Raw genomic sequence first — 17,238 nt, 5'->3', positions numbered from 1 at the left:
ACTTTGATTTAAAGTACACGTGGAACATGTTTTAAAGCACTTTCATTAAACCAGGTGGCATGAAATACAATAACAAACCAAAGTTCTAAGTAAAGTAAATATTTTTATTTGAAGAACATGTATGCAAGTATAAATTCTCATTAAAAAGCCTCCTTCTTTTTTATGTACCTGCTGCATGACTGAAGGAATTTTAAAAAGTGCAAAGTATTGTGCATGTAATCTCAGTCTGCTTGCTTGTGTACCAAGCAAATGTTTCATCTGTGACTTTACCTGTGCCGACTTGACTTCCTCGGGTCCAAAAGCCATTTTATATCATGCATGTAATTGTATTTCCATATTCCGTACCATCATACATCAGTCCTAATCAGAACGGAATCCTTTCTGACTTTAAAATGTTTCAAATGTTCTTAGCTGCTCTAGATAGAGCAGCTAAGAACATTTGACATTTCACTCAAAAGGAAGGCTTAAAATACGTGTCCATTTAAAATGTTTAAACAAACCAAACTGTATCACTTTTGGTTGGTCCTCATCCGCTATCCATTCAAGTCCCACATCTCTGTTGAGGACATTTTGCTGTCTTCTGATTATCAACAGGAAACCTTTTATTTAATCACGGCTGCATCTCATATTGTCCCTCCGTGGCGATGAAGAAGTCGTTGAGAGTGTTCTGCAGAAATTCAAAAGTCGGCCGCTCCTCGGGCCTCTCCCTCCAGCACATGTGCATGATGTCATAGAGTTCCTTGGGGCAGCCGTCCGGACACGGCATCCTGTACGACTTGTCCAGGCACCTGATCACCTCTGGGTTGGTCATTCCTGATGAAGAAAAATAATATTTAGAATATCATATAAGAATATCATCATTTTTGTTTGTCATCATATTGTGCAATTTCCTTAGTTGCAAAGTAAGAATGCAGCATTTGCATTTCTAAACAATATAATAAAATGTCATTTGAGCTGAAGTACATTTTTCTCTTCAAAGTAAAAAAAAAAAACATTTCTCGTACCTGGGTAGGGTATTCTTCCATAGGTGACTATCTCTGTGAGCAGGATGCCAAAGGACCACACATCCGATTTAATGGTGAATGTGCCAAAATTTATGGCCTCTGGAGCCGTCCATTTGATGGGAAATTTGGCACCTAGTTACCAGAAAGAGGGTAAAAAAAAAAAAGCAGAAGAAATTGTTTTACTGAACTGTAGAGAATAGGTTTGTGTGGGTGTTTGTGTGTGCATGTGTGTCTGAATGTGTGTTTATACCTCTTAATGTGGTGTAATATGACAACATGTACCCTGACACAAGAGAGATTTAAATACAGATATATTACTGTAACATTTATTCAGAGGTGTAAATGTCTTTAACCTCTCTGCTTTTCTGGCAATGATTGCCAGAATTCAAGGGATTAAAAACAGACATTCCCAACATCATTATGTAAACAAATTCTTTCTCAAATAAATTTCTGCAATATATACTGTAATCACAATATACAGTACATTGCTATCAAGGTATAAAATGTCATATACTATGATGGAAGAGTTTATCCATATCGTCCACAGCTGTGTATCTGCACTTTAGCATAGGACAGATGTTTGCATGAGAATCAGAGCATGTGAATAATAGCAGAGATAATGTGCATGGTACTCAAATGATGCATTCAGGACCACAGCCACCATTGAGGACACTGCAGTCTTCGATATTTTTATTCTGTGAATTGTTTTAGCAACTTGGGGAGGGTTAATATTCTACAGTAAAAAGTTACACATGTTTGGTGTTTGGGCTTGTTGGGCCTTATTTTAGGCAGTCTAGAAAAAACATAGAAAAACGTTACAGTATTTCACGTCTATGCCACATGCTAGCTCTTCCATCTTGTTTCTTTAAAAAAAAAAAAAAAAGGCTTTTAAACTCTTCATTCAAGAGGGTTGCCCTTTCAGCACTTAAATCTATTTTCTTTTGAGTTTGAGTGCACTTATTGTAAGTCCCTTTGGACAAAACCATCTGCCAAATTATTGTTAATGTAATTTATACCTTCATGTTCCGGGATAGGGATGTACACTTTAATCAAAAACTCTATAAATACTCTTGGCTTCGGCACTGGATGCATTTATAGTGGGGAAACACTGCACACATACTGCACCTTCTTGAGCTGTGTATTCTGACTCAATGATCCTGGCCAGGCCAAAGTCTGCTACCTTGCAGTGCAGTTCGTCGCTGACCAGAATATTGGCTGCACGCACATCTCGGTGGATGTAGTTCTTCTTTTCGATGTACGCCATGCCTTCAGCTACCTGTCGTATAGAGAGGAAGAGAGAAATATTGGAAAAAAAAGCTTCTTAAAAGAATTATCAGATCAAATACAAAGTCAGGAAATGAAGCTGTCCAAAGGAATAACACAATTTGAAACATATCTGTTGTACAGCACACTGAACCCATAGAATAAAGTTTCCTTTTATCAGTATAGGTTGTGCAGCAACAGCACGTGTGTCTCTGTGTGTGTGAATAGTTGTTTGCATGTATTTTAAAGGCAGCAAAGAGGGTTTAACAGGATGTGCCAACTCTCAGGAAGTCAAAAGACCTTTTTTTTTTGGAGGGGCAAAAGAGTTCTGAGGGAGTTCACTGTAAATGGAAAAAATAGCGTGATTTCCTGTCCGGATGTTAATAATTGACGTAGCGTGAGGCTTTCAAGCTAAACAAGCTCAAGCTCCACCACAGAAACCACACAGCTACTGCTGACAGTTTCCACGTGTATTTACACCACAGCTGGTGTCAAAGAATCATACTCTAACACATTCAAAAGAGAAGCTATAGTGTGTATAAATAGCCCTTGAGGTCAGCAAGAAGGATGGCAATTTTGTTTTTGTCAGAGAATAAAAAAATCTGTGAATTAAATACTAATATGTTGTTAAACAACAGCAGCAGCAAACACAGTTCCTGTATTTATAAAGTTAAAAACTAAATTAAAAAGCATTGAAAACACTTTCATTGTATCACTGAGCGGTGTGGGTTATGAAAAGGCCACATACAAGATACAATTCTGCACATTCAAAGTGATCATGTTGCAATTAGAATCAAGTTCCCCACCTGCGCTGACATGTCTATCAGCTTGTTCATCTTTAGCTTTTGTCCTTCGTCTGATTTCAGAAAGTCCAGAAGACATCCTGCAAATGAGAAAAGGAGAAGGATAACTTTATCACCACTTTATCAAGTTACATTTTTTTTTTTTCAAGCAAAATGACAAATGTTTTCTGTGGTCCCAGCTTCTCTAATGTGAGAATTCTTATACTTTTTCTTATACGATCCTCATCCTCATCATCACAATCATCACATATTTGTAGCACAATTCATCACCCTTCATTGAAGAGACCTAATCATCAAAAACTCTTCGTCTCACCATTGACCATGAACTCAGTGACAATAAGAATGGGCTCTATGGTGACCACAGCGTGGAGGCGCACCAGTCGTTCATGCTGCAGCTGCTTCATCAGGTTGGCCTCCTGCAGGAAGGCCTCGGGCTCCATCGTTCCCTCCTTCAAGGTCTTAACAGCAACCTTCTGGGTATTCTTATAATAACCTGCAGTAGAAATGAAAACAGGCCACTTCACTCACTGTTGCCTACCGTCGTGGGTTCTAAAAAGTTGCCAACGACAAGATGAACTGTTAGCTTTCTCTCACCCATCCACACTTCTCCAAACTGCCCGGCCCCCAGTTTCTTCACCATTTTCAGGGTGTCCCTGGGAATCTCCCATTCGTCGTGTGCCCACGGCTGCTCGGGTGCCTTAACCTTACAAGGAGCATACAGCCGCTTGCACAAACCGTCTGCCGTACCTGCACCCAAACAAGAAACATGCGGATGTAATAAACAATATTTTTTTCTACTTTCTTCGCTGCTAAATTGAGTTACTGATGAGCTCTTTTTCCCTTAAATAATCTAGAAAGCTTGTATATGTGTACTTCTTTCTCATAAATTGCCGTGCATTGGCAGCCAATCTAGAGATTTGACCTTCTTATCTTGTGGTTTAGTGACAGGAGTGGAAAGAGCATCACTTCTCTCACACAGGAAATGCACAACACATCACAAGGGTCTAACTTCCCCCCTCAACTCAAAGTCAACGCATACATCTTGTAATTCTCAGCAGTGAACCGAACCTGAATGCAAATCAACACATGATGTATGTTTTATCGTGGCTAATTAGCTAACATTTTGAAACCTATGCGTACGCAGATCTGCTTCTTTTTAAACGACGCAGGCTTTGATCAAAGTCTTTTACTCACGAGTGTAGTAATTGACCAGTTCCTGTAGGGATGGGAAGGAGTTGGAGTGAGAGATGTAGTATCCACCTTTGTCCAAACAGCGGATCTTGTAGTGTTTTACCACATCTCCTTGTTCTGTCTCATAATCTCTGACTGACAGTGAGAAGGAACCTAAGCGGGAAACAAATAGGTCGCACAGTTGCAGGTTGTTTTGAAATTGGACATATTCCCGTGTTTTTCAATTTGTCTGATTCGTGGTCACAGAAAAAGAGACTGATGGCAGTCACCTTTACAGGTCTCACTCTCTCGAACTAGGAAGGCACCCGGTTTATTTCCAGGCGCTAAAAGCAGTCGTTCCGTCTCTCTTCTACTCATGTCCCTGAAAAACCATCTGCAGAAGAGATAACCACAAAACACACTTAATGTAACTAAAAATCTATAGAAATGTCTTTAACATTTTGTAAAATGTTGATTTTGATATCCATGTATGAAATTGACTCTTACTTTCCCACCTCCAGTGTATCTGCTCTGGTAACATAATTACACGGTATTAAGCCCTCCTGTCCAGTCGCCAACGATTTCGCCACCCACCATTCTCCGTTCCTGCAAACGTTGCACATCATTTACATTTCTTCAGGTTAGAAGCACTAAGTGATCTGTTTCACTGCTGCTGGATACACACACTGCATTCTAGGGGCTACAGGACGAGGCCACTTACTCTTGCAAAACCTTAAGTTTGTCTCCCTTTTTGAAAGGTAGATCGCTTTTGTTGGTCGCTGTGAAGTCATGTTGTGCCACAAACACTTCATCTAAAGACAAGTAAAGCAAAGTTATTTCATATTTGAGCTATTATTTGCTTTTTTTTTTTGGGTGCTGCTTTTGACAGATAAGTTAATTGTGTAAGCACAGAGCGAAAGCATCAGTACAGCATCGTTTTTTACATTGCATGTCATGAAAACAAAGTTTACAATCTCATCTTTCCCCCAGAAGAGACCAGAGGAAACACAACCGAGATTTCAATCTCTAAATGTACTCGGACTCGAGTAATGTCTTCTCTGCTCAGTTGGCTGCATAAACGCAGGCCTGATATTTTTGGGTAGAAAAGTTGGTGTGTGCTTTGTGTTGAGTGATTACCGTTATCCACATAGGTGTTTCCACTTCGTGCCTGAAGAACAGAAAAATATATACATTTTTTTTTAATATTCAAAATGTGCAGTGAGTCAATAAAAAACCCTGGCAAATAAATCAAGCTAATTAAGATAGATTCATGTCAACTCACAGTAAATTACTATACTTTCTACATTTCCTTTCAATGGTCTACTTACTATGTGATTCGACGAGTTGGAGGCCTCAAAGTTGTGTTTTCCTTTGTAGAACGTGTCATCGTTTACTCGTTTCTGGCCACTGCCAGCGCAGCCCATCCTGCATTTATGATGGCAATCTTCTTCAGTTACACTGCATACTGCTAAACTATATTTACTCAATGTAATAGAACAATACAATGCAGCATAATGATCAAATACCACCGGTTGCTGCTACGAGCCTCCGGATAGTTTCAGCATGTTCTGTTCTCTGCTCTTACCTGATAAAGCAGATGAGCCTTATTGGAACTGTTTTCCGTCTCCTCTTCTCCCACTGCCGGGCCCGCTGTGTGAGTTCATGCCCTGTGCTGAGTTTTACACAAATGCGTTCACAATAAATCGCTTCTCATAGGTGGAAGTGGAAAACATGTTCTCATCTGATATAATTTGCATTTATAGTTTATGACACAGCCATATGTCACAGTTCAAAATAGAGAAATGGTGACAGGCCCAAGCAGAAGTTCATTGTGAACTATTTGCGTCAATGTGAAAGCATCGTGTTTTTTCATTTATGGTGCACTTATGACTGCTCTTTCTGAATCTATTTGAAGAAAATTGATGATGATCAAAAAAAGGTTATACTTCACTTGAACCAAACAGTTAGAAGAATAGTCGTAAGAGCCAATTGAAGCCTGTTTCAGTTGAATAACCTGAATGGATTAATGCTTAAATCAAAGTTACAGTGTGTATAGGACGCTTGGACTTGTAGTCACACATTATCTGTCTTGCTGTTGCTGTTCATTGAATGGCTTTTGATGTCAGCGTGGTCCGCACTGTAACAATATAACTTTAAATATATCATTACTTTCAGAAATGAACTGTCATGGTGACAATCAAAGAGCTTTTATCCCCTAAAAATATCCATTGAGGTGTAATTAATATTTTGGCGGTAATTTTACAAGTGGAAGTCTTTCTAGACTTTTTAAGTGTTCTTTCATAGCTTAAGTATACATCCCATATCGGTTTTCATGTGATAAGTTAAAAGAAAATTTGTATTATATTCACTGACCTTTGCAACATTTCCCTACCATACGACTACTTTCAGCACGCTTTCTCCACACACACTAGGAACTGTATTTTGCTCAGTCTAAATTTAGTGTATGTTGTCACAATATAGTTTATGACTGCTTCTGTATTAAAGATATGTTTTTGTCCCCAAATGATAGCGGTTCTATTATGATTATCATGTGACTTCATAGCCTACCAGTAAAACTCTATTTGTGTTCAACCTTTCAAGTATTTTTATTTTCTTCCATTGAAAACATTATAACAGTTGATTAATTCGCTGTTTTTAATTCTAAATTCGACACTTTTTGATACGATTGTTGATTGCCTGCACTATCGTTAGCATTCTGTTGTGTGAGATAAACGTACAAGCAGATAAATACCTTGAACTTGTCCCCTGGCTGGTGTCTTCAAAAGTACTTCAGATGCAAAACGTCTTCAATTTCCTGATTGAAAGCTCACTGCATGTCAGTGTGTCACTCTCACTCTGTCTGTAAGTCTCTCTCTCTCTTTTTGCTCTCTCTCTCTCTATACTTTCTTTTCTTTCTTTCTGTCTCTCTCTCTCTCTCTCTCTCTCTCTCTCTCTCTCTCTCTCTCTCTCTCTCTCTCTCTCTCAGTGAAGATCAGGGCCTCCCCTGGGGGGATACATTGAGTTCACTGTAATAGCAGTTTGTCTATTTATTTTTGTCCCACAATTCCCTCCCTTGCATCTGCAGCAGATCGTCTAACAAAACAATACAAAGATAACCCCACCTGCTGATTAAACTTCAATTAGTTCACGTTGATCAAACCTTACATTTTTTAATGGATGAAGTTGATGAATGCAATTCATCATCAGTCTTCAGACTCACAAATGCAGCACAACCAAGGTCAAATCACGAAGAGAAGGAAGTTTACATATCAAAAAGTGTAATATATAACACTGATATTTTTTTTTATTGACACATGAAATATGTCTCTAGTGGTTTAATCCACTGCATTGTTTATTTCTTAATTCTTAGCAATCAGTAATACATGTTTACGGTACTTCTGTAAAGCAGTACACATTTTTGCCACTAGATGGATGTGGTGAACTGGTATTGAAACCCTCTAATTGAGGACATAGGACAATGTCGTAATATCTGCACACATTTTAAATGAAAGTGTCCTTCTCTCTCCACAACCGTCATTTAACCATGTTTGCCTAATGTACTGTCAGGTAGAGGATAGACATTTTAAGGTGAAGACATCATGAATAGGCTATAATATATATACCGTATATATTTTTTGTACCTTTAGGTGTTGCTTGTTACTATTCTCTGTTAGTTACTCTGTCAGTCAAATGCATGTGAAAATACAAGACAATTTATTGCTAAATAACAAATGTTTATGATGTGAATTCTGTGAGCTATTGTGAGGTTATGGGTTTGTGTGCATGAACTCAACAGCAGCAGAGGCAGAAAGCACGAAGAAGAGTGTGCATGTAACCAGAGAATGATCTAACATGAGACACACTAAATACATGAGCAATAAACATTTTACAAACACTAAATTAGAAGAGTAAAATGTCTTCAAAGTCTACTGATTCCGCTGAGGTTTACCATACTTTGTTTGCTTGTTGATGTTCCCCAATGTTGACCCTAGAGGGCGCAGATAGTCTTGTTTTAAACCCTGACTGCACTAAAGTAGGTCCATTTCAAGACACCAGCTTTTCCCTACATTCATGCCATTTCTATGAATAGATAACCTCATCATTGACCTCCTATGTAGGAATGATTTAACAGAGTGTTGAACTTTGGGGATTTCTGTTGCGTAATGCTTGTATATCTGTATCTGGTGCAGAGGAAGGTGTGCGGATGTGAATACGGATGCAAAGTCAGTGACATTGGGGGAAAGAAATCGCAAACTGATGTGCGGTCAATCTATCAAAGTACAACAATGCTTTGGGTTTTCACACCATACAGCACTGTTAACCAGGTCTTTCCTATTCTCGCCACACAATGCGCTGAAGAGGGAATTCACCCCTCTTCTTCAGGGATGCAAAGAATAAACACAAAACAATATGTCCTTGGGTTATCTAGCAGTAATCATGACCCTTTTGTTTCTGCTTTGCATGCTAAATGACTATTAAATACTATTAAGGAGGAATCAAAGAGCCTTTGCGAGGAAGATATCATTCAGAAAACGTTGTGACCTATAAGTGCGGGGAACAATAAATCTTACAGCACCGGAAGTGTTTGTTTCCTATGGGGGGCTTTATACAACACGCAACGCGGGGATATTACTCTCTGGGCAACACTTCACAGGTTTTTGTTTGGACCACCTGTGCTGTTGTGTGGGGACTGTGCTGTGCTGTAGTTCTCCGAAGGAACTCACTTCACTGCGCATACACACACACACACACACACAGGCTGCAGGTGCATGGCAAGTGTTATTGAGTGCGTCCTGGTTACTAACTTCTTCTGGTTTTCCATCAGCCCTTGTTTTCTTCCCAGGGCTTGGCGGATGCTTGTGTACAGCCCTGTTGGGGTCCCCAGACATTGCATCCTGCCTGCAGAAGGGTCATAAGTGGCCCCGCAGGATAACCTGAACAACGGTGGGAAAGAAAGGGAGCGTTGGTCTCCTTTACTATAGCGCGGTTCTGGCCAAAAGCATAAATGCTGCCAATGAGCGTTTCAATTCCCGTCATCAATGTGAGTGTGCACTGCATGCGTCTGATGCAGATGTGTGTGATAGTGTGTGGTCAAACTGGACATTCATGATATAAAATTAAATATATTTACTAGAATATTAACAGTGTTTATCAAGCTTTGATTTATTCACACGTGCACACACACACGCACACACACACACACACACACACACACACACATCAACACACAAAGGCACACTTCTTTCGATTTTTGATCCCCCTCTACATCACAAGAGGCCCCTCTTTGACTTCCTGTCTGTGTGGGAACCATTTCTGTCCTCTGTCACACATGCAGTGAGAGAAGGTCTCGCTCCTGCATTTGCCTTAAAAAGACAAAGTGATTGTCAATAAACACGGAACAATTGAACTGCCTTATGCATTCACCAGGCACTTCTGCTGCTCCTCTGGGATGTTCATGAGTTTTGGGAGAGCTTCACTTTTCCTGATTCTTTTCCTTCGTTAGTCAGCAGACATCAAGCACACTGCATATTTAAAGGGATTCTAGTACATATAATCAGCTACATTTAGTTACTGTTTTATGAGTTGTTCTTATAATTGTTAACTTCCATATGTACAGTAAAATGACCCATTGTCCTGATATTGTATGTAAACTCAATGTTCCCCAGTACCTGTCACTCTCTAAAAGACATGTCTGCAGTTGGGTTTGCGGTACTGCAGTTGGGAGCGAGTCTGTGCAGCTGTTCCAGAGGCAAGTTGCTCTGAGGTAAACATGGCTGCGGGAAAGCCCCTTATTATTGTGCTCCGGATGACGTTCCTCACTCTTCCAGTGTGTACCGTGGAAATAGCTCTGTGCCAGCAAGCAGGTGCTTCCTCAAAAAAAAAAAAAACTCTGCTTTTCCAAAAGATTTGAAGATTGGTTTCATCTCATCAAGTCAAACATTAATGCAGCATTGATATATGAAAGAGGTAATGATAAATATTGAAGAGAACACAGGATTACTGTTACTGTCACACTTCCTCATTGATGAACAATTTCACATTGTTGACACGATAGTAGCTGGTAGTCATTAAGGCTGGCAAAAAAAAAAGATTTTTTTCATGCCCCTGACTGTGGTGGTATGCAGTCAATCAGAGTGACACCAATTATGTATGTCACATGACCACAAGAGACTGCTAATGGAAACTCTGAGAGAGGCACATCCATCAGCTCTGTCTAATGGCGCTCACAGCAGAAGAAGTGTGAATGGAGTCTCAGAAGACAGCCTCACACACTCATTCACCATACCTTTCCACAGAATTTGATTATACTTGTGTTAAATATATATTATGTTTTATAGTATCTTATAGTACCCAAAAGAACCCGTACCCACAAAGTTAGTTCTTTACTGATTGTCAGTAATATAGGATGCAGAGAGTCCTTCTGGATGACACTGTTGATCATCAATGGTAGTGTGCATCAACCATTTTGATGTGGTTTTAATTCTGGTCTTTCAAAATATTAAAACACTGACACGTTGTACTAAGTGACTCTGTATATAAACTTTGAATTGTGTCATAAAAACGACGAACAAAAATGACTAAAGTATTTTTTTTTATGTCTGAGACAATAAGTACAGTACATTCAAGGTAATAACTTCTGTAACACAAATAATAGCATATTTTCTTACTGATAAACACTGTTGACTGGTCTAAAATACAGAACAATAGGAGGGCCTGTCGTGATGCATAAAACCCTGCCATGACATTTGCTACTTTCCAGACGTACCTGTTCATTTGCTAAAGAAGTCAATTTAAAGCTATAACACATTTACCTGATAGAATTGGGAAGATTCTTACACTGATGTTAATCATCATCCAGTTTTGCTCAAACAAAATACTGCCGTGAACAGTACTGTGTCTGCACAATAGTAAGTATTACATTCAAAATAAATATTATCAGCATTTTCTGGCTTTCCAAAAATATTAACTCGAAAAATATATAACTTTAAATCTTAACTTTAGAATCAAAAATCTTTAAATAATACTTTTGGTTAGATGAAATACATTCAGAGACTTACTTAATCCGGCAAATAAATGTTTAGCAGCAAAAATTGAGGAAAAATACTGCAGTAATTTGAAGAAAAACTACAGTATATGTGCTTAAGACCCATTTAGTTTTGCATTAAAACTATACAAACATTCTACATATGTAGTGTAATATATACATTCAAGTTTTAGTGATTCCTTTTTCATACTACTGCATGATCAGTACTTGTTGTGCATGTGTTCAGTCGCAGCATTAGATATGCTGGAACAAAGTGCTTTATTCTTTAGTGCTTGTTTAACAAGAAAAAAACAGAAGATAAAATTAGAATAATCTAGATTCTAGGACAATCATTTAGCTTTCTTCACTTTCCAGTTCTTGTTAGGTCTTCTCTGGACTTAAGCAACAAGAATGACCTCAGACTGCTCAGTGCGTGTATATTATTTGCTGTCTACTTGCCATGTACTACTGTAGACTCCTAGTTTTACTCCTGCATCTCACTCTCTATCACTTCCCCTGAGCCTGTGCAGAGTCACAGTCAACTTATGATGAAATATAAGTTTTTGACTCGAGGCTTCTTGCGTCTTCTTGGCTGTTTATTTCAGTCTCAGAATCCTCAACATCAGCATAAGCACCATCCTCAGATTCTGCATTCACTTTGAGCCCGGTATCAAGTGTGATTAATGTCATTTTCTCAGCTGCTCCTGTATCCGCCTCTTGATTTTCCGTTTTGTTTGGAACCAAATCTTGCTCTCCACGATCACTTTCTTCCTCCAGTTCGTCTGAATCTTCCTCTGCCTCATCTTCTCCATCAGCTGAATCTCCCTGGTTTCCTCTCCAGTCTTCATTGGCTGCCTCAGTTTCCTCCTCCTCTTTTTCGGAGGCTCCGACATCTTCATCATTATCACGGCTTCCATTGGTGATGTTAATGCATTCACATAGTGTTACATTTGTTCCTTGTTCCTTATTATCTTCATCTACATCTTCCACTGGTATGTTTTCTGATAATTCCTCCGCATCCTCATCTGGCCTTAGCTCCACCACATCATCGGGCCCTTCTGTTTCATCATTTGTCTCAGTAATGGCATCTTCTTGATGGTCTTCAGTCACGTCACTTTCTTCTTCTCCTTCTGGAAGTTGCTGTCTGTTATCTTCTGCAGATTCATCTTCACTGTTATCTTCCCTTGTTGTTTGGGCTTCCCCAACCTCCTCTCCTGCAGATGCACCTTCTGCTCCACATTCTTCTCCACCGTCACTCTCAGTAATCTCATTCCCTGTCATTTCAAGCTCTCCCGATTCTTCTTCTGCTGTTTCACGTTCACATGTAGCTCCAGACTCTGTAGCACTTTCATTTTCAGCACATTCCTCCCCATCACTTCCCGCCTCTTCAGATTCGTCTCCAGTTGTTTCACCTTCGTCTAGTTCCTCGTTGTCATTGTCATTGTCGTCCTCTTTACCTCTTTCTTCTTCTTGAACAAAATCTGACACTGTGTCATGGAGCTCTTCAGCTGATGCCACTTCAGCATGTTCTGCCTCACTTAGAGTCTCATTTTCATTTCTAGGCTCTTCAGCCTCTTCTGCATTTTCATCTTCTCCTACACTGTCATCTTCTCCTGCAGTCTCATTGGCATCTGTTGTGTTATTTACTGATTCATTTTCATCTATGGCTGATTCATCGCTTTCTTCCTCTGATTCATTTTCAGTCACAGCTTTGGAGCTTTCTTCTATTGCAGATTCAGCTTCATTATAATCCTTTTCCACAAGTTCTGTGGTTTCTTCCATCTCCTCTTCATTTGGTTCATTATCAGCTTCACTGATTTCCTCTTCACCCACATCTTCTTTTTCCGTGGCAGTCTCCTCCTTGGTGTCACCCTCATCTGTGGTAGCACCCTCTTTTTCCATTGCAACCTCATCTTCATCTTCAGATGGTTCTTTTGACAATCCATCAGCTTTGATTGTGTAATCATGCTCCTCTGTAGTTTCATTATCATCTGTGGTGGCATCCGTGCCTTCTGCAGAACCTTCTTCAGCAACAGTTTCTTGCACATCTTCAATTGTCCCTGCTTCCACAGCCTCTTCGCCATCAGATCCATGTTCACTTGTGACATTAAAATATTTTTCTACAGCACTTTCATCTCCAGTTTTATCAGTGCCTGCACTTTCATCGTTTGCGGCAGGTTCATCCTCGTCAGGTTCATCTTCAGTTGTGACTGCCACATGAGAGTCTTCTGCAGTATTTTCGTCTTCTGCAAGCTCTATCTTTGACTCTTCTTCCACATCTTCCTCATTGTCAGATTCATTTTCAGTTGTGGCTTCCCCAGCAGTCTCTTCTGCTGTAATTTCATCTTCAGCAATCTCTTCCTTTGATTCATCTTCACTTGTGATCTCTTTCTCTACAGCCATCTCATCTTCAGTTTCTGCTTCTTCAGCTGGCTCTTTTGACGATTCATCAGTTGTGCCATCGTTCTCATCTTCAGACTCATCTGCACTCGTGGCAGTAATATCCTCATCATCATCATCATCATCATCATAGTCAACTGCCCCTTCTTCCACAGCCTTATCTTTGTCAGATTCATGTTCACCTGGCGTTGCCATAGTGGTCTCTTCTGCATTTTCTTCTTCAGCTGTGGCGGCTTCAGCAGCCTCTTCCTTAAATTCATCCTCACTCGTAACAGCAACCTCCTTTTCTACAACTAGCTCATCTTCAGTCGTTGGTTCGTCAGCAGGTTCCTTTGACAATTCATTACCTGTTGCATCATTCTCCTCCGCAGTTTCATCTTCATTGGTGGTGTCATCTAAACTCTCTGCAGAATCATCATCACTGGTGTCAGCAGTCTCTTTAACGTCTTCAGTTTTCTCTGCTGCCACAGCCTCTTCATGTTCAGATTCATGTGCAGTTGTGTCTGCCACATCTACTGCATTTTCATCTTCAGCCGCGGTGGCTTCAGCAGCCTCTTCATGCGATTCATCTTCACTTGTGCCAGCACCCTCCTTCTCAATCTCACCTTCAAGTTCTGCTTTTTCAGTTTCCTTAGAAGATTCATTATCAGCTGTGGCCGTGGTACTGTTCTCATCTGCAGACTCATTAGCAGTGGTGGCCAGAATGTCTTCTTCCCCAGCTTCTTCATTGTCAGACTCATTTTCAGATGCTACCACGGCAGCCTCTTCTGCTGCCATCTCATCTTCAGTTTCTGCTTCTTCAGCCGGTTCTTTTGACAATTCATCAGCTGTGGCTGCGTCATCATTCTCATCCCCATCAATCTCCTCGTCATCATCGACTGTCCCTTCTTCCACAGCCTCATCTTTGTCAGACTCATGTTCACTTACATTTTCATCTTCAGCTGTGGCGGCTTCAGCAGCCTCTTCCTGAAGTTCTTCCTCACCTGTAACAGCTGTCTCCTTTTCTACAACAAGCTCATCTTCAGTTATTTCTATTTCAGCTGTTTCTTTTGACAATTTATATGTTGTGGCATCGTCCTCATCTTCAAACTCATATGCACTTGTGGCAGGAATCTCTTCATCATGATCAACTGCTTCCACAGCCTCATCTTTGTCAGATTCATTTTCAGTTGTTGCCACATCATCCTCTTCTGCATTTTTATCTTCAGCAGTGGTGGCTTTATCAGTCTCTTCCTTCGACTCGTCTGCAGCAATCTCTCGTTTTACATCAGTCTCATCCTCAGTTGTTGCTTCTTCCTTTGATAATTCTTTGACTGCTTCTTCTGCTTCATTGTTTTCAGACTCATCTTCTTGACCTGCATCTTGACACAAATCGTCTGCTGCAACTGCACACTCATCTTTAGTATCATGGTGTACCTCATCTCCTTCCACTTCTCTTACAGCTCTGACAATAATGTTTTCTACAAATATTTCTGCTGTTTTTGTTTCAGTATCATTTTCAGAGTGAGATGTACAGGTCATTGCAGGTTTATTGCCAGGATCACCATTCTTCATCATCAGAATCCTCCTCAGGTCAAAGTCCATAATGACAGGTGCAGCATTCATAACTTCTGCAGGAAGTGGTGGCCTAGATGTCATTTTTTTCTCAATGCATGTTTCACATGGACAATGTTCATCTTCGTTCTCGCTGCGCTGGTCACTGTAAGATGTGCCTGTCGCTGAATCATCACTTTTTTCCGCTTGGGGATCAATTGACTGATTGAGTATATTCTTCAGCCTCCGTCTTATCCCTTCCGTTTGTGTGGTTGAAGCTTCTTTAGGGGGTCTTGGTACGCCTGATTGACCTTGAATTTTCCTCAGTTCCCTGTTTATACTTTTTTGAATTCTTTTTTGAACCTCAGTTTTAAGCTCACTTATCATCAGGTCAAGCTGCTCATTATTATCCAAGTCCCATCTGACTTTGAACTCTCTCATTGCATCAATATAGTGTGCCATGAACTGCTTTTCTATTTTAGTTAATAAGGTTAAGACCCAAACAGGATCGGGATTTTGAGAAATCCTTTTGCTGTCGTTTCCTGAACTCTTGTTTGAGGAGGGTGGTGTTTCAGATAGTTCTCTTGGACTATCATTGCTTCTAATCATTTCATCTGATGCTGGATCATCTTCCTTTTGTTTTCCCTCATGCATTCCTTCTACATCTTGCTCAGGTGTCCACTGAGCTTTTGCTTCTGCTTCATCTTCACAGACTTCTTGTACTTTCCCTATCTTATCTGTTCTTGTATGTGGTTGAGACACATTAACATTCACACCGTCACTACTGTTCCCGGAGCCCGTAGAGCCACTGTTGACATCCACACCAGAAGATGAGTTATGATTGAATTCATCGTCCACAGAATGGTGATCATCCTTCTTTAACATTTTCTGTTCATTTTCTGGAGTATCACAAAGCCAAAGAGATTTAAGAATTTTCATTAGCTCTTGGTATCGTTCATTCTTTTCATTTGCATTTTCAGGCGTATGGTCTATTAACTGCAACTTCACAAGGCAATCCAGAAGACCTCTAGCTGAAGTGCTTAGTTTACGTCCACACACAGGAGAAATTTCTGGCAAACTGTTACATCTGTCGACCTTTGGATTTAAAAGTACTTTCATCACCTGTACGGAGGCGTTGAATATTTTTGAGGCATCATCTCTCTGAGTACAGATATTATTCGCATTTGGTGCCTCTGGGATTGTTTGGCTGTCATCATTCGGGACACTGTTCATCATAACTCCTTCATTTGTGTCTTCTGTATTCGCAGCTGCAGAGTTATTGTTTTCGTTATCGTCCATTCTGTTAATTTCCTCTGTTGTGTGGCCATTGTTTTGTCCATCACAGTTTTCAGGAAATTCCTCCATTTCATACATATACGAATCACCGTCTGCTGGTATTGAATTCAGCCAATCAGTCACTACCTCACTAGGAGATGCATTTGGAAGGCTAGATGGGACCAGCTCAAAGTCATCAGGATTTGACTTGCTTGTCTTAGAGTTACATCTCCTTTTATCAACTGTATCTTGTTTCTCTTCCTCATGCAAACTAGATGGGGGCTTACTCTTGTCTTCAGGACCCACATCTTCCCCTGCAGTTATTGGAGAAACACTGGTCTTCTTCTTAGCAGGAACATGAACAGACTCCTCCTTATTTTCCACACATTCAGCTGTTAAAATATCAGTTGCTTTGGATTTTCGAGATTTCACAGTGTGATTTGACTTGACAGATAAAGTACTTTTTGGCCGCCTTTCACTTTTCTTTTCTTGAAACTCAGATACCGTTGACTTATTTGAACGTGCTGAAACCTTAGACTTTGATGACATGGCTGTAGGTGCTCTGTCTTCACTTTCCTCAATGGTCAGAGCAGGGATTTTAGATCTGCCTAACATTTCAGAATAAGTGGATTTTGAAGACACAGGGCTAAGTGTTCTCTCTTCCTTTTCATGATTTTCTTCATCGGCAGGAACATCAGATACTTTTGATTTCCTTGATCTCACTGACGTATTTGACTTTGCTGACATGGCACTTGGAGTTCTTTCA

The 17,238-nt window shown here is 40.1% G+C and overlaps 1 protein-coding gene across 1 annotated transcript; it reads right to left on the bottom strand.

Moving 5' to 3' along the window:
• Positions 1–83: 83 nt before the first annotated feature.
• Positions 84–7,100, bottom strand: blk (BLK proto-oncogene, Src family tyrosine kinase). The gene is made up of 14 exons (XM_076084396.1): positions 6,993–7,100; positions 5,826–5,912; positions 5,569–5,665; positions 5,378–5,408; positions 4,962–5,052; positions 4,748–4,846; positions 4,531–4,634; positions 4,265–4,414; positions 3,665–3,817; positions 3,384–3,563; positions 3,074–3,150; positions 2,130–2,280; positions 1,005–1,136; positions 84–813 (listed from the first exon to the last, which is right to left on the bottom strand). Exons 3-14 carry the CDS (start codon positions 5,662–5,664, stop codon positions 611–613), a joined length of 1,467 nt encoding a protein of 488 aa, XP_075940511.1. The 5' UTR covers position 5,665; positions 5,826–5,912; positions 6,993–7,100; the 3' UTR covers positions 84–610.
• Between the last annotated feature and the right edge of the window lie 10,138 nt (positions 7,101–17,238).

This window comes from Anarhichas minor, unplaced genomic scaffold (assembly GCF_050575085.1).
Source record: "Anarhichas minor isolate MPS153535 unplaced genomic scaffold, ASM5057508v1 ptg000136l, whole genome shotgun sequence".
Taxonomy (NCBI): domain Eukaryota; kingdom Metazoa; phylum Chordata; class Actinopteri; order Perciformes; family Anarhichadidae; genus Anarhichas; species Anarhichas minor.
The sequence above is the reverse complement of the archived record's forward strand: the minus strand, read 5'-3'. Positions and strand labels throughout refer to the sequence as shown.

What these genes read in the sequence shown, in the direction of transcription:
- blk (XM_076084396.1), bottom strand. Translation starts at nt 5,664, where the DNA reads ATGGGCTGCGCTGGCAGTGGCCAGAAACGAGTAAACGATGACACGTTC. An exon ending in AGAGAGTGAGACCTGTAAAG is followed by an intron (nt 4,415 to 4,530) that starts GTGACTGCCATC and finishes TTTCCCGCTTAG; the next exon opens with GTTCCTTCTCACTGTCAGTC. An exon ending in TGATAGACATGTCAGCGCAG is followed by an intron (nt 2,281 to 3,073) that starts GTGGGGAACTTG and finishes TCTATACGACAG; the next exon opens with GTAGCTGAAGGCATGGCGTA.